This window comes from Euleptes europaea, unplaced genomic scaffold (assembly GCF_029931775.1).
Source record: "Euleptes europaea isolate rEulEur1 unplaced genomic scaffold, rEulEur1.hap1 scaffold_121, whole genome shotgun sequence".
Taxonomy (NCBI): Eukaryota; Metazoa; Chordata; class Lepidosauria; order Squamata; family Sphaerodactylidae; genus Euleptes; species Euleptes europaea.
Window position 1 is genome coordinate 31,980 of NW_026612078.1, and position 26,021 is coordinate 58,000.

A 26,021-nucleotide genomic window follows, 5' to 3' on the forward strand; every position below is an offset into this window, starting at 1 on the left:
GGCTCTAGGGACAGCCCCTCGGAGACACCGGCAGATGGGAGCACCTCCTGGATGGCAGAGGCAGGGACCACCAGGGCCCAGGCAGCCAAGAGGGGCCTGGATCAAGAAGACGGGTAGCAGGCTGCACCTCTCCATGCCCTGAGGTTGTATGTCTGTCTTTGTGCCGTATGTCTGTCTGCTGCCAACATACCCATGACAGAGTGGGGTTGCTGCCCCTGGAAGCTTCTGCCTTGGCAACTCTGGACTTCTGAACTCTTGGTTGCCTCTTGTTCAAAAGTGGAAGATGGCGCATGAAGAGTGGGATTTGTGTGGGGGTGTACTGGTGCTGGCAGGCAGGTGGGGAAGGGGAGAAACTGCTTTGGTGGGTGGAAGAGGAGTCGAGTGACGGGGGCCGTTGGGGCTGGTGAGAAATCGCAGGGGTCCAGGTGGGCACAGGAGGGATTGGGCCCTGCATGCGAGTCGCTGCCATTACTCCTCTTCCTGTAACCCCCACCCTTCCCTCTCCAGGACCGATCCCAATCCTCACACGTCCTGATCTGAGCCCTCCAGGCCAAGAACTCTAACAGTGTCACAACACAGAATCCCAAAGATGAACAAGGAAACCACAGGGGTATCTGGTGAGTAGTTGTGAATGGCTTGCTTTGTGCAGGGAGATGGACTAGATGACCCTTGGGGTCATCTTTATGCTTCTTCATGCCGGGCAGCTTTATGCTTCTTCATGCCGGGCAGGGGGCAGCCCCACCTCTCCATCCCTGGACTTGTAAAAGGCTCTGTATGCAAAGCGACTTTTCTGGGCCATTTTGTTTGGTAACAGAACTCGGCCGGTGTGCCTGCTGGATATTTCTTCTGTTTAATCGACTGCTGCTTGGGGTTTGGGCTGTTGGAGGCATTTAAGTGTGTTTTTCTTGTGGCTTGTGGATTCTCTCATTGCTCCTGTATGTTGCTTTGAGTGCCTGTGTGGCCGAGAACACAACTCGCGATCTTCCAGGGCAAAGCCTGGATACCAGGACAAATCAATGCTGTTCCACCGAGGGCCCAGGAGGTCTTGATCCAAGCCTAGCAGGGGTCACGAGGCAGCCGCGGGGGGGGGGGGGAGGGGTTGCCCCACTTTGCAAGGAACATGGGGAGGGGAGGGGGGTCCCAATAGCTACTCTCCCACCTTCTGACTAGTATATAAGGACTCAGGGATCTCCATTCCGACTTGTATTTGATTAAGGGAGCTCTGACTCTCCAATGCTCGTACCCTGAAAATCTTGTTGCTCTCTGAGGAACGACTGGACTCGAATCGGGCTCTCCCTCTCATCCTCTGCCTGTCTCTCCTCCTCCCAGAGAACAGCCACCACCTGAAGGTTTTCCTGCCCAAGAAGCTGGTGGATTGCGTGCCCAAGTGCCCGGCTCTGCCCACAGAGCGGCTGCAATGGAACACCAACGAGGTGGGCGGCGCGTGGTGGGGGAGGAGGGGAGCCGCCCACCTTCTGGAATCCCTGTTCTTGACAGGCTGGTGGGAAGAGCTTGGGGACCGGAGAGCATGTTGCCCTCTTCTCGTGGCAAGGGGTCACCCCAAACCTGTTTTCCACTTAGGGCGCAGCATTGAGCATAAAATGCAATCGTGCAAATAGAGCAATCTGCTTCTTTTTAATTTTTTCTTTTTTTATTTCCTTCAAAAAACACAAGAAAAAAACAAAGAAAAAACTTTTTAAAAAGATACATACATAAAGACAAAAATATAACAACAGTGGTAGCAGATTTACATATATGTTTCTACACACGGTTTCCAAATATCGAAAAATAAGTCCATGTGCAGTGGCAGTTGTGTACATGCTGTGTGTTCAAATATTGGTAGGGGGTTCTAGAGCCAATGCGGTGTAGTGGTTAAAAGTGGTGGAGTCTAATCTGGAGAACCGGGTTTGATTCCCCCCACTCCTCCTCCACATGAGCGGTGGAGGCTAATCTGGTGAACTGGATTGCTTTCCCCACTTCTCCACATGAAGCCTGCTGGGTGACCTTGGGCTAGTCACAGTTCTGTCCGAACTCTCTCAGCCCCGCCTACCTCACAGGGTGTCTGTTGTGGGGAGGGGAAGGGAAGGTGATTGTAAGCCAGTTTGAGTCTTCCTTAAGTGGTAGAGAAAGTTGGCATATAAAAACCAGCTCTTCTTCTTCTTCTAAGATCCATGGAGATAGCAGGTATAAACTTTAAGGGTTTGGCAAAATAGGGTGATCTAGCTCATTCCTGAGGCTCCAGCCATTTGCTTCTGAACATGTGCAGAGTGCTTCCTGCATCACTGAGTAAATACACTATAGCAAGTAGGTGGTGTTTCCACCCAGGCAATTCCAAAACTAAAACGACTAAATGGAGGCTATCGTACTTTGGTCACATCATGAGAAGACAAGATTCCCTGGAAAAAGCCAACCATGCCACAAAACGTTGGAGGCAGCAGGAAAAGCGGAAGCCCCAACGTGGGACAGATTGACTCAGTCACTTGTGGGAGCACCCCTGCCCACTCGGCAGGCCTCTTGTTTAGCAAGGCCGCCATGGCCTGGATTGGGCAAGTTCTTCAATTGGGGTGGCCAGTGTCATCCCACCTGGACATGCCTGCCTTTGTCCAGTGGGTCGGACTTGCTGTCCTCCTGGCCCTTCAGACGTAGCCCTTGTGGCCATGGGGTGCTGCGGCAGCTTCCAACGTTTCTCCCAGGGACCACTGAGGCAGGAGGCCAGGGGCTCTCTCATTTTTCTGCCCTCTTTCTATCACTGCAGGAGATCGCCTCCTACTTGATCACCTTCGAGAAGCATGAAGAATGGCTCTCCTGTTCCCCCAAGACCAGGTAGGGAGGAACGCTGGCTCTCTCCCACTTGGGGGACCCTCAGCGGGGCAGACAGGGGTGGTGCACGTGCCCCGTGAGTGGGAGTCTCTCGGAAAGGAACGTAATTGGCTGCCAAGACTGGATCTTTGTGGGGTGGTGGGCGAGGGGGGGGGCTGATGCCAGCAAGAAACCACCTAGATAGACTCTGTTTTCATTGTATCTATGCTATTTATTTAAAACATTTATTAGCTGCCTTTCTTCCTTAGGGAGCACAAGGTCCCTAACAACATAGACAAAATACATAAATAAAATACATGTTAAAAATAAAAACCAAAATTTAAAATCACAATTTGGGACCGCTAGTAAACTTAATCAGATGCGGCCCTCAATCAAACCGTCTTCTAAAGATTGCAAGGGAGGGGGCTGGGCGTACCCTCCTGGGGCTTTGTCATGGCAACTATTCCCCGGGGGGGGGGCATCTCTCACCACTGAGCAATTGCAGTGCCCCCCCCAGCATCCGGCACGTGAGAGTGTGCTCCCCACGCTTCCCTTGCCTCACCACCACCCCCGTCACGAAAACATTAACCCTACAATTACTGTGAAGCTAAATACTAATATAATTAAAGTTACTAGCATTGCTTAATCATATTATATATTATAACAAATCATAGTTTTAGTAAAATGCAAATCAGGTTTCAGCTTTTATCTCACTGCTTTTAGGGATTATCAAAAAGCCCAAGTTATCTCACCTGTTCTCCTTCGAGACTTCCAGCCGGAGAAATCTGATTTGCTTGTCACAGGAGTACATATTTATAGAAAAATATCAAATACATCTTTTTCTAACCCATCTGATCTTTTACAATCATGTGGTTATATCTAGATATCTGATTGGTTATAACTAAATATGAGATAAGCAACTTAAGTACAAATAAGCCAATCAGCAGGTGCCTGTGAGTTACATCTGATACAGCAAGATAAGAAGGCCCGTCTCAATTCTTAACCTCTATTATAAAGCAGTGAATCTTTTTTAATGTAACTCTTTCAACTGACTGTCCAAGATGAGAGTAGCTCTAAGCAACAGAGTTCATTGACAGTCGAAAAGTCCTTGATCTCTCGGTTAATTTGCAAACCCAGCAAGAAAAGAGTAGGGATATTGCTATTGTTACAGGTGGGACGTGCAGAAATGCACGTTTTCTTGTCCGCCCGGCATCCAAAGACAGCTGGGCAGCCATTGTTCCCCAAAATGCCATCCCAAACCATGCCCGCCCTTTTGGAAGGTCCCTCAGTGCCTGACCCTGCACCCTTTCCTCTCTGGCAGACCTCAGAATGGATCCATCATCTTATACAACCGCAAGAAGGTGAAATATCGCAAGGACGGCTATTGCTGGAAGAAGCGCAAGGACGGGAAGACCACTCGCGAGGACCACATGAAGCTGAAAGTGAAAGGTGTCGAGGTGAGGGTCGGGAAGGGCCTGATCTGATCAGGAAAGGAAGTGCAGAAAGGCAAGATCCAGGGGAGAGACAGTGCCGGGGTCAGGAGAAAAGGGAGCGGGTGGCAGAGGCCCAGGCAGTCAACACCGTCCCTGGTGGGGAGATCTGGGGCAGTCAGCCAGGTGGGGAAGAAATGGGTGGGGGTCCTGGAGGGGCTGGGCATTGTGGGTTTGCTGCAGGGAGGAAGAGGGAGGATCCGTTGCCCCCTGGAGCAGCTCCAACCATCCTCTGCCTCCCCCACCAGTGTCTCTACGGCTGCTACGTCCATTCGGCCATCGTCCCAACATTCCACCGGCGCTGCTACTGGCTGCTGCAGGTACCTGTCAGGAAACGGGAGGGGGGGTGACCCCGGAGGTAAGTAGGGGGTGGGCTCTTCTCCTCTGGAAAAAGGTGCCCGGGCCCGGCACATGGTCGAGCCATATTCTTCTCAGGCATGGGTCCCCTTTTCCCCAAAGTGACCACCGCCACCCCCAGGACCAGAGGCCAAGGCTGGGGGACAAAGTAAGAGGACCCCCACTGTGGCCTCGGCCCCATTTGGTGATGAAGAAAGGGCTGGCCGTGATTGCAATTGGGGAAGGTCAGTTTGGAGACCTGCCCCGTGGCATCTGCCCCCTGGGGGTGTGCAAGGGCCTTCCACAGGGGGTTGCCCCTTGGCCGCACTCTTTTTGCAGGATCCCTGGGGTTCTGGTCCACAGCCCCCCCGGCTCTATTGCTTACAAGGACTGATCCCCAAACCATCAGAGATGCCAGAGCCTAAACTGACCGGCTGGACTGATGGGAACAGGTGCTTTGATAATAGGAAAAGTGCAGAAAAGCTCCATCAGAGTAATCCAGCAGCTGGAACACCCTCCCTGCAAAGGGGGGGGGGGCTGCATATGTTGGGGCTTTTTAGTTCAGTAAAACAACCATGGTGGGGGGCAAGATTGGTGTTGATAGAATGGCACACAGCATGGAGAAAATAGCTTTTCTCCCTCCTCGTACTAGAACTTGGGTCGCCCAATGAGACCCACCCCAAGGAGGCTTTGCTGCCGCCTGCTGCAGACAGGGCTTGATGGGGAACGAGGCACATCCTGGTGGAGAGCGAGAGGGGCCACTCTAGTCTCCTGGAAGGGAGCCTGGTGCCTGTCCCTTGGAGTTTCCGGCATCTCACAGGCCCTGGGAGGCAGGGGAGGAGCCGCTCGGCCTTGACCCGGGAGGGAGCCACGTTTTGACCCCTGCGAAAGGGCCACTGAACCGTGGCTGTTTCTTTTTGGGCGGTTTCCTTTGTTGAGCTTGTTTGTTCCTTTATTGTTGAATCATGGTTGAGTTTGACAGTAGCAAAGGAGTCTTTTAAGGGAATAAATAAAGTGTGCCCCTGATTTCCCCAGTTATTTAGGGAACCGACCCACCTGCCTTTTAAATCGAGCCGCCTTCCCTGGCAGATGACTAAGCAAAGTATTGAAGTCCTGGGAAGACAGGAAATAGGACCAGCCACGAAGCCATAAAAATAGCAGCCGCAGGCTTGGAACCGCCAGCTGTGAGAACCGCAGCAAGGATCGTAGCCCCCGTTTGGGTCACGAGAGGGCCGAGTGGGATTGCCTGGCATCTGTGAGGGGGCTGCATCCGGAACCTGGGTGCCCCTGCAGGAAAGGCCCTCTGTCTGCTTGCCCTCCCCAGTGTGCCTCCAAAGGGCAGGGGGGCTCAGAAAAGCCAAGGACGAATGTCTGGCCTGTGCAGGAGAGGGCTGCCCAGTGGGTACCCTGGGCAATCATTTGTTGACTAAATGGAGCCTCCATGTTCAGAGGTAGTGTGCTTCCCATTAACAGTTTCGCAGGGACAGGGGAGGCTTTCGGCCCAGCTCGGGAGCTTTCTTGGGGGGTGGTTTGTTTTATTTATTTTATTTGTTTGTTTTATTTATTCCTTCATAGGGAACATTTCTTAGCTGCCTTTCTACCTTATAGGAACTCAAGGCGGCTTACTATGTAAATAAAAAAATAGATAAAAGAACACTAGTTAGAATCCATAATTTAAAACTGCTGGTATGCGGAAGTACTAGTCAAATGTGGGTCCTGAATAAAACTGCCTCCTAAGGATGGGAAACGAGGGGGCCAGGTCGCACTTCGCTTGGGAGGTTGTTCCATAATTGTGGTGGCTGCCACCGAAAAGGCCCTCTCTGGTGTGCCAACCAAATGAGCTTCTCTGATCGATGGGACAGTCAGGAGGGCCCCTCCCTGTGATCTTAATGCCAAGGCAGGAACCCGTGGGAGAAGGCGGCCCTTCAGATACCCCCGTCCCAAGACACGTAAGGCTTTAAAGGTCAAAACCAACACCTTGAATTGGGCTTGGGAGTGGATCGGTAGCCACTGCAATTGCTGTAGTATCAAGGTCCCACTCTGCACTAGCTGCAGCCTCCAAACACTCTTCAAGGGTAGCTCCAAGCAGAGCACATTGCAGTAGTCCAGTCCTGTGGTTGGCCACAGTAGGAAACAAAATGTCAGACTAGCTGTCCCCCCCCCCCCCCGGGTCTTCGCGTGTAAGAAACCAGTGTTGGGGCTGAAATAACTGGGATAGCTGGTGGAAGGGATATGGGGAGAGGGCTGCCCAATTGGTGGGCTTGCCTTCCCAGAGGATGTGAGCCCCAGCCCCAGTTCTGAGAAAGCCAGCTCTGTCCTGGCAGCTTCTGCTTTCCCCTTTCCCACCCCAATGGCTTCCCTCTCTCCCCCCCTCCAGAATCCGGACATAGTGCTGGTTCACTACCTGAACGTCCCGGCCATCGAGGACTGCGGGAAGATCTGTGGCCCCGTCCTGTGCTCCATCAACAGTGACCGCAAGGAGTGGCTGAAGTGGTCGAAGGAAGAGCTGGTCGGGCAGCTGAAACCCATGTGTGAGAGACGGGGGGAGTGGGTGAATGTTGTGTAGTGGGGGTGGGCGGGATATGAAGGGAGAGCCTGGCAACCCAAGGCTGTGCAGGAGAGTGGGGGGTGAGACCAGCTGACAGGCCTCCTCCAGCTGTGGCCACTTTCTGTCTCCCCCACAGTCCACGGCATCAAGTGGACCTGCAGCAACGGGAACGGCACTGCGGAGTTCTCCATTGAGCAGCTGGTCCAGCAGATCCTAGAGAGCCACCAGTCCAAGCCCCCGCCCCGGACCCACGCCTGCCTCTGCAGCAGTGGCCTTGGTGAGCCCCCCCCCCCACTCCTCTGCTTTGGGAGAGTTATTCCATGCCCCTCCAGGAGGGGCATGGAATAACTGAAAACTCAGGAGTGCAAACCCAGTACATAAAAATAGGAGCAGATGGCTCAAGAAATTAATCTGAATTACCCACTGAAATGGAAAGGGTTTTCACCACAAACAACACTGCAACCCCGGACTATGGAAACAAAAGAGGTCCGGGGTCTCAGGCGCTGCGTGCAGAAGCCCCAGCAGTCCGGGGGGCTGCGATACAGAGCCTGATTTCCCTGAGGGCCATTCTGTGTAGCGGGTTCCCAAAATCCCACAGCCGCTGTGCTGAGCAGGGTTTACCAGTCCAGTCACGAGTGGGTGATTCAGGATTGTTATCTACGTCCGGTTTTTGATACCTGGGGGTTTCCTTGGGTGGACCTTTTTGCAACCGGCTCAGCAGCAGAGGCTCCAATTTTTTGTTCGCTAGTGGGGAGCGACCCACTATCGTTGGGGGATGCCTTCCAAACCCCCTGGGTCATCTGTCTTATCCCTTCCCTCCCTCCCCACCCCTCAGCGGGATTCCCCTGAAGAGAGACCAGCAGGCAAAATGGGCTGCATCTTAATAGCTGTCGGGGTGCCCTCCCGTGGAGAACTGCGGTATTTCAGAGGCATCCCCACTAGCTCCGTTCTCTGGTTTTGGCTTCCTCTGGAGGGAGGCCTTGGGTTGAGGCTGGGCCTGCAGATCCTTCCCTATTGAACAGCTGGGTTCGAGTCCATGAGCACCTTAGAGACCAACAGGATTTTTGGCGTGTGCGTTTTCGAGAGTCAGCGCTCCCTTTGTCAAACAAACGTTGAAGAAGAAGAAGAAGAAGTTGGTTTTTATATACCGACTTTCTTCACCACTTAAGGAAGAATTAAACAATCGCCTTCCCTTCCCCACAACAGACACCCTGTGAGGTAGCTGGGGCTGAGAGAGCTGTGGCTAGCCCAACGTCACCCAGCTGGAACCATGTGGAGGAGCCGGAAAACAAATCCAGTTCGCCAGATTAGCGTGCGCCCTTCATGTGGAGGAGTGGGGAATCAAACCCGGTTCTCCAGATCAGAGTCCACTGCTCCAAATCACTACACCACAGTTTGACTCTCAAAAGCTCATCATACCCTAGAAATCTGGTTGGTCTCTCAGGTGCTCCTGGACTCAAACCCAGGCTGTTCTGCGGGAGACCAACATGGCTCTACCCTCTGAAACTGCTTATTGAAGACAGACAGCGGGTGTCTTCTTGCAAAAGCTTCCATTTCTCCTTCAGCTCCTCCATGGTTTTCTGTTAATGCAAAGAACACCAGAAGAGCCCTGCTGGATCAGACCCCTGAGGGTCCTTCTAGCCCAGCAACCCGTCTCACCCGGAGGCCAACCACTTCCTCTGGAGGGTGTGGAGGCCGGGGCCTTCCCCAATGTTACTAATTTGGTTAATTTTGTTTTCCAAAATTAAAAAAACAGAAATATAAAAACATTGTCAAAGGTGGCAGCATTATCAGTGCTGAGTAAATGCAATTGTTATTTGTGGGGAAGGGGTCTGCTTCTTCCCTCTATATTTGCCTCCCCCACCCCCGCCACTTCTCCCTTCCAATGGCTTTGCTCTCTGCTTCACATAGCCGCCCCCCGCCCCCCAGTGGGGCTTCAGCAAATATTTTGGTCTGAACAAAAAAGTTGTGTGAGGGATAGAGGCCGATGGTGTGTGTGGCCCAGCGTCTTGCGTGGCCATGTGGATATTTCATGGAAGACTAAACTAGTTCTTGCGGCTTATGCTCACTGCTGAAGGCGGCTGGGAGATCCAGCCATTTCCCTGTTTACTGGGTTTTCTTACTTCTCTCTGCCTCGTTCTGCATTCACGTGTTTTTTCCTCTTTCTCTGCCGTATCACGTCAGGGAGTCCTGGTCACCTCCCGCACAAATGCAGCAGCACGAAGCACCGGATCATCTCCCCAAAGGTGGAGGTCCGCCCATGTCCTTATCCTGCTCTGACAGAGGTCCAGAACATCGCTGGCAGCGCCGAGACGAAAGCCGAACCTGAACCGGCCAAGCCATCCGGATCAGACAAAGATTCGAAGCTGGCCAAGGCCGTTCTGCCCAGCCTTGCCAACACCTGTCCTGAATCCGCGCAGCACTCGCCCAGCTTGGCGCAACCCAATGGCTTCCCCAAGCAGGAGCTGCCGTCCGTCACGCTCTCGGTCGGCCTTCCAGGGAGCACGATTTTGGTCATGACTGGCCTTGGAGGGGCGGAAAAGCCTCTGGTGCTCACCCCTAGCCAACACCTGGTCTCTGGAGATGGGAGCGGGGCGCTGCCCCCCCCCTCTGGGGCTAGCCCTCTTGCCCGGACCTGGCCTGGTCCTGTCCCAGAACCTGGAAGCCACCATGGAGACGAATGAAATGGGCACCGAGACCTTTGACCCTGACTGTTTCCTGAACAGCCCCAAGCAGGGGCAGACCTATGGGGGCGGGGCGGGCCTCCAAGCCAAGCCGGAGCCCTCAGAGACTTCCGCCCCACCAACTTACTCTCTGTTCATGTCCACAAACCGCTTCTTTATCCAAGATGATGGAGCCAGACAAGGGCCAATCCCACCTTCGCCCCCAGCCGCTGAGGGGACGGAGGAGGCAAAGAACAACCCCGAGACCCCCATGGAGACCGCAGGAGAAGGGGGCTTGACGGCCGAGAGGGTGCTGGGCGAGAGCGAGGGCCAAGCTGAGGAAGCGACCGGGATGGCAGCCACAGAGCTCCAAGAAGAGCTGTACTCCATCATCCAGACGGCAGCTGCTGCGGCGGCAGGCAGCTCCTTCAGCCTCTCCTTCGACAGCCACTTCCCAGACCTCATGAGCGAGCTGATGACCGAGGAGTCTGGCCCCGGGAGCGTGCCCAGCGCCAAGGAAGGCCGTGGTGGCCCAGGGAGCCCCGTCTCGGCCCTGCCCGAGGCTCTGGCGCAGCCCTGTTACGCGACGGAAGGAGCCCCACGAGGCTCCCCCCGGCCTCTGGTGTCCATCACAGACTTCTCGCCTGAGTGGTCCTACCCAGAGGTGGGTGGGAGGCAGGGAAGCCACTGGGACAGGTGGCAGGCGGGACTCTTGGGCTTTCTGGAAAGGGAGGGGGCCCAGGAGGGGGCCTTCTGGCTTAGCCCAGGGGATGGGGGTGGGGCGAGGGGGGGTCCAAGAGCTTCTGCCCAGCTTGTGCTGAAAAGGGCCTCAGCTGCCCCTTGCCCCGTGAACTCTTCTCTCTCTCTCTCATTCTCTCTCTCTCGATGTGGGAACAGGGTGGGGTCAAGATGCTCATCACCGGCCCTTGGGCGGATGAGGCGGAGCCCTACACCTGCCTCTTTGACCAGATTTCGGTCCCTGCCTCTCTCATCCAGTCTGGGGTGCTGAGATGCTACTGCCCAGGTATGGGGCCTAGGGTGGGGAGGGCCTGTCCTTGTGATGGGGGGGGGGCAGGCAGGCATGCTGCCTGGCTTCCAGTGGGTGTGGGCATGGCAATTGGCTTTCCTGAGGGCTACTCTCGCTTTCCTCCCCCGCACAGCCCACGAGGCGGGCTTGGTGCCCCTGCAAGTTGCTTGCGATTCCCGGTTGGTCTCCATGTCGGTTTTCTTCGAGTACCGAGCCCGGAACTTCATGGCGCTGCCCAGCACCCAGCTGGATTGGCTCTCCCTGGATGGTGAGTGGGCTGTCTGTTGACGCGGCTGGGTTGGGGGCTTCATTTTTTGAGAGGGGGCTCTGCTTTTCGCAAGGCCAGAGGGTTCTCTTAGAGGGAAGCAGGAGGTTTGGCTGCTGGAACCAGGGCCGCCATCCCGCAAGGTGGGGAAGCTGGCAGGGCCCAGGATTGCTGGCGGGGGCTGCTGCTGCCAACCTTTTGCCCACCCTCCCACCATTGCCACCGGGGGAAAGGGCTGCAGGGGCTCAGGCGGCTGTGAGCGAGGGCAGTGGGAGGCCTGGCTAGCTGGTAGATGAGGGGCATGCAGGGGGTGAGAGGGGAGGATGGCACGAGCCAGCGGCTGATCACGGATGGGAGGGAGCCCTGGGCACTCTCTGCCCAGCCCACCAAACCTGGAGCCAGCCCTGGCGTGACCACCCAGCAGTTGGCATGGGTCTGGGTAGCCGGGGCCTTCGTGGCTTGTTCTTGAGGAGACATGCCTAGATGCGAAGCCGGCCTGTGTGATGACTGAGCCTGAGCCCCTTGGCACCCGTCCTGGCATGTCTGTCGTCTCTGCGCCCCCTCCCCTCGAATTTGGGAGTCCTGCCCCCTTGGGTGCCAGCCCCTGCCCTCTGAATGTGTGTGGCATTTGTGTCGCCCAACTGCCATGCACTGACCCCAAAGCTGGGCTGCCCAACTAAGGTCCGAGTGGCATCCTTGGCGGCGCGGCTGGTGCTCAAACCCTCGGGATTGTTTGTGGCTTACGGCTGGAAAAACCTCCTCCTGGCGGTGGAGCGGCCGGGTCTCGGGCTGGGGCCCCTCCAGGGTGTCACCTTACGGGGAGGGTGGTGTTCCTGGCATGCTGGAAACTGGAGGGCTGGAAGGAAGGAGAGGGTCACGACTTTCCATGACGGGGGCACAGCGGGCCAGGAATAACACCCCGGAGACCTGGCGCTGAGCCCACTCCCCTCCAAGAGGAGCCGAGAGTCCTTCACCCAAGTCCCTCCCCCACCTTTCTCAGGAAGAACCCAGGAGTCCGGGCTCCTGGAACGGATCCACGGCATCGCTGGGTTTTCCTTTGCCCTTGCCTAGGTTTGAGTCTGCTAGCCCCCCCCCCCATGCACCCCTCTTCAAGGGACCCCGGGCAGGCCTGGTTGTGTTGTGTCTCGGTCCGTGTGAACGTACACGAACCTGTGAAGCCCCGGAGCGGGACCCTCAGTCTACCTGACTGCACCTGATCTCCTCTGATTGGGTTTCTGCTCTGAAAAGTGTCTCCAAGCGTGCTGCCTGAGAGAGCAGGAGTTGAACGCGGGACCTGGCTAGGGTTGCAAGGGGCCAGAGTCCCAGTGTGGTTTGACTTGGTCCAGCCCCCTCTCCTAGGAAACCACCCCCCATGTGGCCTGGGGGGGTGTCCTTCCCTGTCCAATTTGGCAATCGATCAGCCCCAGCCCTGAAGCCAAGTTTCTCCACAAAGCCTCTGCAAGCAGACGGGGGTGGGGGGTGCTCTCTTTGCCTTCTTGAGACCTGAAGCCCCCCCACTGCACCCCTGGGATTGTGGCTTTAAGCCGAGAGCCAAGTGGCCAGCCTGCCTGCCTGCCTGGCACAGCTCTGCCCCTGCCCCACGCCAGCCAGGCTGTCAGTGCGCTCCGCTCACTCGCGTATGGCCTTAAGATCTCCTGAGGGCTTTCCGTGTGCCCTCCCCAGACTGGAGGCTATTTCGGGATGGAGCCTCGTCACAGTTTGCTGTCTGGCTGCTGCTGCTGCTTGGCTGCCTCCTCTGGTGGTTGTGGGGGGAGCTGGGGGGTCCCGACGGTGGTGGGGAGTGAGCCGGCTCCCCCCTTATTCCACTGCCAGCTGAGCAGGGGGGCCAGAACCCCTCCCTCCCGCCTCCTGGCTGTCACCGCATACCAGGCAGGGTTGGCGTGCTCTGCTCCGCACCCCTCCCCACCCAAGTGCCTGGCTGGGGCGGTGCTAACCTGGGCTTTCTGCGGGGTCTCTGGCCGAAGCGCTGAATCCCGCTGGGAGTGGTGGAGCCGAGCGCTGGGTGCTTTGGCCTGTGGGCTGGGGGCAGCCATCGCTTCCCCTAGGCGATGGACACGGAAGGTACCTGGCTGTGGGGGTGGGAGCTCTGGGGAGGGGGGAGAGGCTGCCGCATGGGGGTCTCGGATGATGGAGAGAGGGGTGGGGGGGGGCAAGGGACCATGTGCTGGGAGTTCAGGTTTTTCTCCCCTCATCTAGCCTCACCCCAGTTTCTCCCAGAGGCTTGACTGGCCAGGAGCAGCCTCACTCGGAGGAAAGTCTCCTTCCTCTCTAGCTCCTCCTGTCTCCATAGAAGTCATGGGGGGAGGGCTTCCTGTTGCTTGCCCGTCTCTCCTGCTCCTCGCTTTGGGGGGGGGGGCTGGTTAGGTGGCATGCTCTGTTTGGGAAGCTGAATGAACTAACAGCGGGGGGTGGGCATGGGGAAACGGGCTGGGATGGAGTGCGTCTCTTGAGTACCGTGGGGTAGAAAGAGGGGCATTATGACCTTGCAAAGGGAGAGGAGAGGCTGGCAGTTGTTGCCAGGGCAGGGTCCAGTTGGGGGCACAGAGCAGGGTGTGGCCCCCTTCCCCTCCCCCCATTGAGTTTGTGGCTGCAGGCCAGGAGCAACGGCTCCCTCCTCCTCCTCCTTGGAACTGTTTTTCTCTGACTCAGGTCTGTGATTTCTCTTGAGTGGGCTCAGACCATACAGGTGAGGGCTGACTGGTTTGCTGTAGGATTCCTGGTTCCTTTCCTGCCACTTTGCACCTGGAACCTGCTCCTCTGTGCTGATGGTGCCCAGGGCCCTCCCTTACGGACACATGCACACACACACCCAGGCTAATCTCCCCCCCCCCCAACAAAAAAGATCTTTGGGATTAGAGGAGCCATTTTCCAACCTGGCTAATCGGCCTTTAGTCAGGATTAGCCCACCACCCCCCACCCTGACCTTCCTCTCCTGGCCCATTGAGCGCTGCGTCCACAGGGGAGCAGAGACCAGGGCAGAGGGGTCCAGAATCTCATGATTGCTCCCCTACGCCCCCACTCCCAATTCAGATAACCAGTTCAGAATGTCCATCCTGGAGCGTCTGGAGCAGATGGAGAGGCGGGTTGCTGAGATGACGGCTGCTGCAGCCACCCAGCCGCGGGGGGAGAAGCCGCCCAGCCAGGTGAGTTCCCGCGGGGCAGGGCAGGGAGAAGGCTATGGTGGCCGGGGTCTCCTGACCTCTGCTTCCCTTCTGAATCCCCTCAAATCGGTTTCTGGACTCTTTTGAGTTGCTTTGAGCTGCTTGTAGCAATCCCAGACTGTTATAGCAGACGTCTCACAGAGCTGCTCTCTGGGTCGGAGCCGGGAGATTCAATGGCTCATCCTTGCCCTTCGGCACCCGTGGGCCTTGACTTGGGGGGGGGCTGTCTGGCCCCTTCTCCTCTTTTGGGATCAACGGTAGCCCCATTCACAAGTTACGGTGAATGCACTCACACTCTGTGACCGGTGCTTTGAATAATTCTCATGCTCTGCAAATGGGCAGCTCAGTGTGGGATTCAGACCTCCATTCATCCTGGCCTGGGGCTCCAGTTTTGTGTGTAAAGTGAACGTACTTTGGCTCTTCCTTTCAGAGCGATGTAGGCACACACCTGCACACAGGATGTACGTGGAGGCCGGGCTAGTGAGCATCCCTTTGCATCTCAATACTGCAAATGGCTCTTTTGCCTGTCCCATTTGTCCCTTTAGAGATGCCCCACATCTGCTCCGACCTTCCACCGTGAGAAGTCCCTGGGTGCCTTCCCTGCCCCCCAGTGGGTCAACCTCTGGAGCCAGGGGCCCTAGAAGCCTTATGGGGTCCTCTCAAACGCTGCCGGCTGTGTATTGAGAGGCAACAATGGGGAGCCGGTGCGGTGTAAGAGTGTCGAACTAGGATCTGGGAGACCCAGGTTCGAATCCCCACTCGTGCCATGGAAGCTCACTGGGTGACCTTGGGCCAGCCCAGTACTCTCAGCCTAACCTACCTCACAAGGTTGTTGTGAGGATTAAATGGAGGAGAGGAGAACAATGTCAGCCGCTTTGGGGAGAAAGGCGGGGATGTAAATAAAGTAAATAAATGAATATTGAGTGTCCCTTCTGAGGGACACTGCCCCCCCCCAGTGACCTGTTTCCCTCCCCTGCCCCATCCATATCTGTTGCACTTTTAACTCTTTCTTGCCCATGGACACGGCAGGGAGTGAGTGGCTTGAGGGGGTCCAACTTGTTCTGCTGTCAGCGGTCAGGGTTTCCATCCCTGTCACAACGGACAGGTCAGACCAGCCAGCTGCTATAACGTGAGGAGGCCGCCACTGCAGGCTCAGGGAGAAAAGACGGCCCCCACTGGCCGACCCCATGGAGGCTCCCCTCTCCCCACAGAAGAGGGGCCCCAGAAGAGTCTGAGGCGGCCCCAGAGGATGCTGGGTGCGCCTGCCCAGCTCTTTCTGGGGAACGCCCCCCCCCCCGAAGATGCCCTGCACAAGAGCCCCACCCCGGCAGAAGCAACGCCAGCCCCTGCAAGGGAGGGGCTGGGGTGGACCCAGAGGCGAAGGAGCAGAAGAGGGAGGCGGCCGCCTGTCAGCCGGCAAAGGAAGAGGGTCCCCAGAGGAGAGGTGTGGGTCTTTGTCGAAGATGGAGGCAGTTTAAGAAGAAGACACAGACACACACCCCTCCCCAGGGTTGGGCTGGAAGGCGCACTTGGGAAGGTTTTTGATGCCTGTTTTTTCGAGAGAGGATGAAGGCAGGGTTGTTTGCTGCTGGGAAGGGTCACAACGCTCTCCTGCAGCCATCCGAGGTGAGCCACGGACAGATCCGGAAGGACCCCCGCCAAGCGCTGAGGGCACGGCAAAGGGGAGATGGGAGCGTCAGGAGAAGCCTGCGTGGATCGCCTCTCGGAGGGGGCTCTGTGGGTTGCCCCTCCCGCCCCACCTCCCTTTCTTTCTCTTTGTTGCCAGGCCTGGCGGACGGCCTGGTATATTTAGCCCTTTCTGTCCCTGGCGTCGGCTCTCATGTTTCACTGGGATTGGCACCTGTGTGGCCAGCCCGGCTATTCTTGGTTTCTGGGGGCTGCTGGAGGGGGAGAGAAGATCCCCGCTTCATCAAGGCAGGAAGGGGGATGTGGGGAGGAGGGCCAGCCGGCATCTCCCCCACCCTGTGCCCCCCCCACACATTCTTTCCATTGAGCTCAGAGGAGGAGGGCCGGCTTTGTCAGAGTGATGCACATGCCCCCCCCCCCCGCCACGACAGGGTGATCTTCAGCCCCTGCCATGCAACGGAGCTTGTGGCGCTGGGCCGGGAGGGGCAGGCAGAAGAGCCCCACGGGACTGTTTCCGCAGCACTTCTTCAATTTCTCATCATCTTAAAATCACAGATAAAAGGCCAAAAACTCCAGGAAATGCAGCCACCCTCCTAAGTGACAGAAGGAAGAACGCCCTGGCCTTCTCAATTCAGCGGAACAGAAATTGACTGACTTTGAACAAACGGAATCCTGCTCAGGCCAGCCTTATGCAGGGTCAGCCCTGGTTGGTACTTGGATGGGAGATCCCCAAGGAAGTCCAGTTTAGCCTGAGGAGGAGAAGACTGAGAGGGGATCTGATAACCAAGTACTTGAAGGGCTATCATATGGAGGAGGGTGCCGAGTTGTTTTCTGTTGCCCCAGAAGGTCGGACCAGAACCAACGGGTTGAAATTAAATCAGAAGAATTTCCATCGAGACATTAGGAAGAATTTTCTCACAGTTAGACCACATTCCTCAGTGGAACAGGCTTCCTCGGGAGGTGGTGAGCTCTCCTTCCCTGGAGGTTTTTAAGCAGAGGCTAGATGGCCATGTGTCAGCAAGGCTGATTCTGTGACCTTAGGCAGTCCATGAGAGGGAGGGCACCTTGGCCATCTTCTGGGCATGGAGTAGGGGTCACTGGGGGGGTGGGAGTTAGTTGTGAATGTCCTGCATTGTGCATGGGGTTGGACTAGATGACCCTGGTGGTCCCTTCCAACTCTATGATTCTATGATTCCAGGGTCGTGACACTGAGGCCAGCAGTGGCCAAACACCTCCGAATGCCTCTTGCCTTGACCCCCCCCCCCCGGCGTCACCATAGGTTGGCTGCGACTTGACATCCCTTTCCACCGCCAAGTTGGGGCTGCCATTCCCAGAGGGCCCTGTGTCCACTTCTGAGATGGTCTCCCCCACCCCCCACAGGGCATCTTGTGACCTGCCAGAAAGGACGGGCACAGGGGCTCAGAGTCACAGAATGTCTTGGGAGGGGGGACCTCAGGCACCAGCTGGGGCCCCTAGAAGCCCCCTTAAACACACTCAGGCAAAAGGGGGGCATTGAGAAGTCGGCCCCCTTTGCCTGGATGTTTTGATCTGAGGCTGCTCAGAGGTCCTCAAAGGACGGGGCGTCCACCCGAGGGGGACCATTTGGGGCGCATGCTGCCCTCCCCCACAATGGAATGGATACTGGGAGGCTCTGGAGGGGAGTTTCTGCCCCATGGGACTGGATCTTGCTGACCCCAAGGAAGAAGAAGAGTTGGTTTTTATATGTTGACTTTCTCTACCACTTAAGGTAGACTCAAACCCGCTTACAATCGCCTTCCCTTCCCCTCCCCACAACAGACACCCTGTGAGGGAGGTGGGGCTGAGAGAGCTCTTAAAAGAACTGTGACTAGCCCAAGGTCACCCAGCTGGCTTTGTGAGTAGGAGTGGGGAATCAAACCCGGTTCTCCAGATCAGACTCCACCGCTCCAAACCACCGCTCTTCACCACTACACCACGCTGGCACCAAAGTGCCCATTTCCTGCAACAGGGAACCTCATTGATAATTGGTTTGCTGTGGGGCATTGGGGGGTCGCGTGAAGGGCCAGACGGGTGGGGATCACTGTCAACACGGGCCAGTGCTGGGTCAGTCTGACCCGGGAAGAGGAGTGATTCTTGGAGGTCTCTGGCCGGGGTGTCTGCCAGTGGATGGAGCTGGCATTCCGGCCTCTCCAATTGCTGCCCGGGTCTGGACGCTGCGGCATCCTGCTTGGGGGTAACGTGGGGGGCTCCCACACCCTGGGCAGGCATGCAGCCCTCTCCCCCGCCCCGAGTGCTTCCCCGCCCCCCCGGCACTGAAGTCATCACTTGTCTGATTTCAGCTTCGAAGCCTCCCGTGCTGTTCTTTGCACACACACCCCAATGCCTCTCTTTCCTGGGTGTTTGTAACTGGCCGTTTGTCATTGTGGCATGCATGGGGGGGGGGAGCCATGTTCAGCCTGGGGTAATTCAATGCTTGGCAGCTGTTTGGCCTGACCTTTGATTGTTGCTTCTTGCGCCAGGAGCCTTTTGTTGCAACCGACCGGGCGCCGGGCAGGAGTTCCGTCCAGGGCAAAGCCCCGGGTTTGATTGAGGGAGGGCAGCGGGGGCTTGGGAAGGGGAGTCGCTTGCATTTTGTCGCCCTGGGGTGACCGTCTCCCCCCCTGCCTCCCCCCCTCCAGGCTGCTTCTGACTCCTTTGAGGACCGCATCGTGGCTCTGTGTGAGAAGATGATGTCTCGGTCCTGCTGGCTCCGCTCAGAGACGCTGGTCCACCACGTCAGCTTCCGGGGAATGACCCTGCTGCACTTGGCTGCGGCGCAAGGCTACACCCGCCTCATTGAGACCCTCATCAAGTGGCGGTGAGTCCCCCTGTCTTGGCAGTATTTATTTATTTCAGTGTTTTAACTTGCACCCTGGAGCTTACCAAGTGAAACACTTGCATGTACCGCATAATAAAGACATACAGCCCCACATGCCCTCTTTACGTCTAGGGAGGGGCCGTGGCTCAGTGGGGGAGCATCAGTTTGGCATGCAGAAGGTCCCTGGTTCAGTCCCCGGCAGCATCTCCAGTTAAAAGGGCCAGGCAGGAAAAGATGGGAAAGGCCGTCCTCTGCCTGAGCCCCTGGAGAGCAGCTGCCAGTCTGAGCGGACAAGACTGACCTCGATGGACGGAGGGCCTGGCTCAGGAGAAGGCAGCTTTGTGTGTGTGTCCGCGTGTACACCTTTAAGCAAGGGCTGAAGCACCAGGTTGGCTGGGGCTGGTTCTGGTTCTTCGGGCCTGGTTTATGCAGGGTCCCTCCTTAGACCCAGCGGGGTGGGCGCTCTGGTCCGGCTGGCTCAGATGCTCCCAATCCTGCCAAAAGGGCCTTCCCCTGCTTCCGGCCGCTGTGTGGCCCAGCTTTGGCTTCTGGGCCCTCCTGACCCTTGGCGGTGCTTCAGGGCCCACAGCAGAGAGAGCAGCCCGGCAGTGATAACCGAGGCACGGGGGGATGTCTCAGAGTCAGGCCTGGATTGCTCCGACCTGACTCCGAGCAACAGCCGCCTGTCACACTGCTGGGAGCTCCTCAGGACTGAAGCGGGGGGGGGAGCTGCCCCCCTGACCTGCTTTCCTGACCTGAAAGGGCCTGGGGGAGGGCACCGTTTGCCCTGTTTTGCGGGAGCTTTACACGGATCGATCGTTGGGCTATATACAAGCAACCTCCTTAATGGGGTTAATTGCACCCCTTCCCCGGGCTGTTTCAGATCTGGAAAAGAGCATGGTGGTGGGGGAGGCTGAATCCCCTTCTTACCCAGTGCCAAAGTCCTGCTCCGGATCAGGGCCATGCATGCTGGGGAGACGAGTTCCCAGCAGTGTTCCGCATGGCTGTTGGTGTGGGCGTCGGGTTAGAGTCTGGGCCAGTCGCTGGGAAAGTCCTCTTGTGCATTTGCTTGTTTGCCATTTGCTTATTATGTCGTTTCTGCCCTGCTCTTCTTCCCAGTGGGGACCCCCCCCCCCGCACCTCCCATTGTGTGGAGGTTGCCGAAAGGGATGCACTTTGACACTGCTCTGGTTAGACCTCATCTAGAGTTTTGTGTTAAGTTTTGGGCACCATAATTTAAGAAGGATGTAGACAAGCTGGAACGTGTCCAGAGGAGGGCAACAAAGATGGTGAGGGGTCTGGAGACCAAGTCCTAGGTGGAAAGGTTGTAGGAGCTGGGTTTGTTTAGCCTGAAAAGAAGAAGTCTGCGAGGTGATATGGTAATACCTTCAAGTACTTGAAGGGCTGTCCTATAGCGGAGGGTGCTGAGTTGTTTTCTGTTGCCCCAGAAGGTCGGACCAGAACCAACGGGTTGAAATTAAATCCAAAGAGTTTCCATCTAGACCTTAGGAAGAATTTTCTGACAGTCAGAGCGGTTCTTCAGTGGAACAGGCTTCCTCGGGAGGTGGTGAGCTCTCCTTCCCTGGAGGCTTTTAAGCAGAGGCTAGATGGCCCATCTGTCAGCAATGCTGATTCTATGCCCTTAGGCAGTTCATGGGAGGGGGCGGGGCGTCTTGGCCAACTTCTGGGCATGGAGTAGGGGTCACTGGGGTGTGTGTGGGGGAGGTAGTTGTGAATTTCCTGTGTTCAGAAGGTTGGACTAGATGACCCTGGTGGTCCCTTCCAACTCTTTGATTCTATGCTCCACTCCCTCCCCTCAGGAACACCAATGCTCAGAGCCTGGATTTGGAGCAAGAGGTTGACCCCCTCAACGTGGACCATTTCTCCTGCACCCCCCTGGTGAGTGGGCTTCTGTGGAGGCGAGGGCCCACGCTCTGCAGGACAAAGGACAGTTCTCCAAACCGAGGAAGGGTCTGTGGAAGAAGGGAGGGGCTGCGGACAAATAGCGACTTTGATGAACCAACGATGGTCAGATTCAGTCTAAGGCAGTGTCATGTGTAAAGTGGGGGGACATCTGCTGAGCTATAGAAGGCCTCCGTTTCCCGCCCCGGCATCTCCTATTTCAAGGATCGCAGGTATCAGGCAAGGCTTCTCTGTGCCCGAGACCCTGGAGAGCCGCTGAAGGTCCAGGCAGACAGTAGCAGGCAGGAGGGGAGGTGGCTGGACTCAGGAGACGGCAGGAAAAGCCCAACACAGGGCAGTCCGTTTGGGAGGTTGAGCTTTGGGACTTTCCATCCAGTCTCCATGGGAAGAGGAGGAAGAGGGGCTTGTGGAGGGAAAGGGTGTTGTGGGAGGGAAGGTGGCACTGGGGGTGGTGGTGGTAGGAAAATGGATGTGGTCACTGCTGAGCTTGAAAGCCAAACTCTGCCTTCCCAGAAGGCCCCCCTCCCCCAAATGCCTCTGCTGTCCTCTGGACCGAAAGCCACATTTTCAGGCTTCTTTTACGAGGAGGACAGGAAGTGGTTTCAAACAGGAAAAGCAGTCGGAGCCCCTGCAGACGGGTGTTTTCTGGGTTTCCAGCCAGACCTTAGAAGCCTTAACTTTGCGTCTCTGCAGTTTGCCCCAGTTGCCATCGTGCAAATAACCTTGGTGGGGGAGGGCTTTCAAGGCGCAGCCGACTTATGGTGTCGCCTCAGGGGGTTTTCGGGGCCAGCTACGTCCAGAGGTGGCTAGTCGTTGCGTAGCTACCCTGGACTTCCTGGGTGGTCTCTCTGGGCTGAGCCTTCTTAGCTTCTGAGATTGGGCTGAGGTGGGCCGGTGGCCATAGGGGGCGGCAGTTCAGAAGGCCTCTATTGCTGGCTTAGGGGTTTCCTTGAGAGCATCCAGCTGGCCCTTGTGGGGAAATAGGATCAGACGCTTTTGATCTCATGGGGCCCTTCTGAGCTCCGAGTCTCCCAACGCCCATACCGCCTTTCTTTTTTTCTCTCTCTCTCGCCAGATGTGGGCCTGTGCCCTTGGCCACCTGGACGCTGCCCGGCTCCTCTTCCACTGGGACAGCCGGGCCCTTTCCATTCCGGACTCTCTGGGCCGCCTCCCGCTCACCGTGGCTCGCTCCCGTGGCCACGTCAAGTTGGCCACTTGCCTGGAGGAGCTGCAGCGGCAGGAGGAGGGGCCCTCTGAGCAGCCAGGCCTGGATCCAGAGGCGGAGGCTCCGGGGGGCTCTGTCAAGGCCACCCCTGGCCCCCGGCGTCCTGCGGAAGCCCTGCGCATCCCCTCCCCGCTCTCAGCCAGTCCAGACACAGGTAGGGGCCCTGGCGGGCAGAGAGGTAGGGAGGGGCCATGGCTTGTGGGTCGGGACAGCTTGGCTAAGGAAGCTGCTGTCTGCCCCCCCCCCACTTGCTGTCCTTTCAGCCTTTCGGGTTTCACGGGGGGAGGGGGCTGGGCTTCACATCTCCCTCTCCCCCCTTTGGTGGCCAGAAGGCATCCCTCTGCTTCCCTTTCCCTCAGGGCTCAGCACCGCCAGCGGCGTCTCATCCCCTTCCGAACTCTCCGAGGGTTCAGTCTCCATCACCTCGGCCTACTCCAGTGGGTCGGCACTGCGAGAGTCGCCTGCCTACAGCCCCGAAGCCGAGGGAGCCATGGACATCTGCCAGGGCCCCCCCCGCCCCTGGGAATGTTGCCGGCTGGTACCTGCAGGAGAACGCCAACCCCTCCGGCCTCCCTCACACCCCCTTCTTTATGGACTACGATGAATTGGGGGGCTACGGAAGGGCAGGTGGGAGGCCCCGAAGCAGACCTGGAGCCAGAGTTGCTGAGCTATGGGGAAAATGCAGAAAATGAGGACTACCTGCCCACTACGGATGTCCTGCAGGTAATCAGAGGAGGGTGGAAGCGCACCCAGACCCCACTCACCATGCCTTTAAAAAAAAAAAACCAGGACACCAATCTCCACTAACCAAACTAGAGAGCCAGAGTAGTAAAGCGGTTAGAGTGTCGGCCTAGGACCTAGGCGACCCAGGTTCGAATCCCCACTCTGCCATAGACGTTTGCTGGGTGACCTTGGGCCAGTCACTCTCTCAGGCTAACCCACCTCACAGGGTTGTTGAGAGGGTAAAACGGAGGAGAGGAGAACTGTGTGAGCTGCCTTGAGTCCCTGCTGGGGGAGAAAGGCAGGGTATAAATGAAGTAAACAAACAAATCCAGGCTGGTGCCTCTGAGAATTCCAGAGCCCTGGCGACCCCCCCCCCAACTCTTGCCCTGGATCTTAGTCAGAGCGGTTCCTCAGTGGAACTGGCTTCCTTGGGAGGTGGGGAGCGCTCCTTCCCTGGAGGTTTTTAAGCAGAGGCTAGATGGCCATCTGTCAGCAATGCTGATTCTGTGACCTTAGGCAGATGATGAGAGGGAGGGCACCTTGGCCATCTTCTGGGCATGGAGTAGGGGTCACTGGGTGTCAGGAATGTCCTGCATTGTGCAGGGGGTTGGGACTAGATGACCGTTATGGTCCCTTCCAACTCTGTGATTCTATCTGGAGCCACTCCGTCCCCCAGAGGCCCCTGTTCGGGGGGGGGGGAGCAGCGGCACCACATCTTGTTGCCCATCTCTGCTCACCTGGGCCTCCTATACTCCACTCTCTTCCAAGGACGAAAGAGTCCTGAGGGGGACCCCGGTGTCCTGATGCCGCCGCCACCTTTCTGTCCCCCTCCCCCACAGGTGGACATGATCACCCTGGCCAAGCAGATCATCGAGGCAACTCCAGAACGCATCAAGCAGGAGAACTTCAGCTCCGCCGAGGCCCCGCTCCGAGAGCGGCCGGGGGAACCTGGGCCTGAGCGAGACCATGTCCTGGCTGGCCGGCTACCTGGAGAACGTGGACCAGCATCCCCACGTCTCCCCACGCAGGTCCGGGAGCGCCTTCCCTGTCCTGCGGGCCGCGAACCCCCGCGAGGAGGAGGCGAGCGAGGCCTGCTCACCCCCGGCCTTCTTTTCCAGGCCCTTGAGCGCCTCGCCTGCCAGCCACTCCTGCCTCAGCCCCCTGCCCTCCCCGCTGGGGGAGCTGTCCTTCGAGCGCCTGCCCCCCGCCCCCCACCGTGGCCAGCTGGGCTGAGTTCCTCAACGCCTCTGCCAACGGGAAGATGGAGAGCGAATTTGCATTGCTGACGCTCTCCGACCACGAGCAGCGTGAGCTTTACGAGGCTGCCAAGATCATCCAGACCGCCTTCCGCAAGTACAAGGTGCGCCTGCCGGAGCCCTCCCCTCTTCAGGGGGCGGCTCGCACAGCCCTGCCCTGCCTAGGAGGCTCCCTGGGGGTGATGGGGGAGGGTGCCCCCCTGCCAGAGGAGCCTGTCTTCTTCGGCCACCTGGCCTGCATGCTTTCGTGGCTCTGGTGGAATAGCACAAACCTCAGCTTGAGAGGTTTTTTAATCTGCAGATTTTCTACAGCCAGGGTCATAGAATCATAGGGTTGGAAGGGACCACCAGGGTCATCTAGTCTAACCACTGCACAATGCAGGGAATTCACAATTACCTCCCCGCCCCCCACACCCCCCAGTGACCCCTACTCCATGCCCAGAAGATGGCCAAGGTGCCCTCCCCTCCCATGAACTGCCTAAGGTCACAGAATCAGCATTGCTGACAGGTGGCCATCTAACCTCCTCTTAAAGGCTCCAGGGAAGGAGAGCTCCCCACCTCCCGAGGAAGCCTGTTCCACTGAGGAACCACTCTGACTGTCAGAAAATTCTTCCTAAGGTCTAGACAGAAACTCTTTTGATTTAATTTCAACCCGTTGGTTCTGGTCTGACCTTCTGGGGCAACAGAAAACAACTCGGCACCCTCCTCTACATGACAGCCCCTCAAATGATTAAAAACCATCTCTTCTTCTATATTTTGCCAGCGCGGTGTAGCACCATGGGTGGAGAAAGGTCCCTGGAGTAGGCAGGAGGAAGTGAATTCAGCTTTTGCAAGGTCCGCTGCTTTCATGGGGAGCCTGACCTACACTTCCCTCCCTCGCCCCCGTCTCTTTGCAGGGTCGCCGGCTGAAGGAGCAGCAAGAGGTGGCTGCTGCAGTCATCCAGAGGTGCTACCGCAAATATAAACAGGTACAGCCTGGGAGGGGGCCAGAGGATTGGGGGGGTTGTCTTCAGAATTGTTGTTTCTGTCCAGGATTGCATGCGCTGCCCCCCCTCCAAAAGCCCCCCCCCAAAGAAGGGCATCTCTAGGATCATACACTCTCTCGCACCCCCCTGCCAACTAACCAATGCCCCTCTCCTCTCTCTTTGTCTTGCAAGCTAACCTGGATTGCGCTGAAGGTAAACGGGCGCAGCGGGGTGGCGCTGATTTATTCTGCTGGCACAGGGCCTGGGTCTCAGGGTAGCTTTAGTTTGCCCCTTCTGGGAAAAGTGTCTCTCTCCTGCTGGAGAGCACAAATGGGGAAGAGTCGGCGGAGAAGGGGGAGGTGAAGAGAGAGCCGGCACCTCCAGGCCCTGCTGCAGATGAGTTCCCCTCTGGCTCCAGCTTTAGGGTCGTGGTATCTGGAGGCCAGAGGGCGGGCCTGCTAGGGGGAGGGAGGGAATCAGGGGAGCTTCCCCCCTTTATCCCCAGGTTTCTTCCTGGTAGGGTACCTGTTATGCTTGTGGGCAAAGCTGTGCAGGATGCCAGGTGCTCTTGGCTGTGGAGGAGGCATGCTGGAGGGCACGGGGGGGGGTAGGGAATGCAGGCAGCGTAAGCCTCCAGTGGTCGGGGTCTGAGGGGTGCCTTGAGCCCCAGGTGGAAGCCCCTCCCTCCCTCCCTCGTGAACTAACGCCCCCTCCCTCCCGCACAGTACGCCCTCTACAAGAAGATGACGCAGGCGGCCATCTTGATCCAGAGCAAGTTCCGCAGCTACTACGAGCAGAAGAAGTTCCAGCAGAGCCGGCGCGCCGCGGTTCTGATCCAGCAGTACTACCGCAGCTACAAGGAGTATGAGAAGCTGAAGCAGGGACACCGGGCCTCGGCTGCCATGCAGCAGAAGATCAAGTGGGTGCTCGGACTCCGGGGGCCTCCCTGGCAGAGCCTGGGGGCCGGGAGCTCTCTTCCCCTCCCCCCCTCCCCAGACCTGCCTGGCCCCGCCTCTCAGCACGTGGCCTGCTGCACTCCCCAGCTGCCTCCCTGCCTGCACTGGGGGGCGGGGTGTGTGGCACTTGCTGCCACGGGGGCGTCTCTCTCTCTCATGCTGTCTAGGGAACCTTGGCCA

General features: G+C 57.4%; 1 protein-coding gene across 1 annotated transcript; it reads left to right on the plus strand.

Moving 5' to 3' along the window:
* Window positions 1-503: 503 nt before the first annotated feature.
* LOC130493064 (calmodulin-binding transcription activator 2-like) lies at window positions 504-25,804 on the plus strand (the record flags this gene model as incomplete). Its single annotated transcript, XM_056866841.1, is given in 25 exon segments — window positions 504-617; window positions 1,330-1,433; window positions 2,756-2,823; window positions 4,121-4,256; window positions 4,538-4,609; window positions 7,003-7,156; window positions 7,310-7,450; window positions 9,358-9,659; window positions 9,757-10,345; window positions 10,433-10,500; window positions 10,734-10,860; window positions 10,997-11,131; window positions 14,180-14,292; window positions 18,615-18,793; window positions 20,614-20,692; window positions 21,792-21,981; window positions 22,054-22,095; window positions 22,301-22,479; window positions 22,569-22,664; window positions 23,504-23,611; window positions 23,613-23,692; window positions 23,859-24,024; window positions 24,817-24,888; window positions 25,078-25,098; window positions 25,611-25,804. Coding segments are annotated over 25 exon segments (3,443 nt in total), but the record flags the coding sequence as incomplete, so codon positions are not given.
* Between the last annotated feature and the right edge of the window lie 217 nt (window positions 25,805-26,021).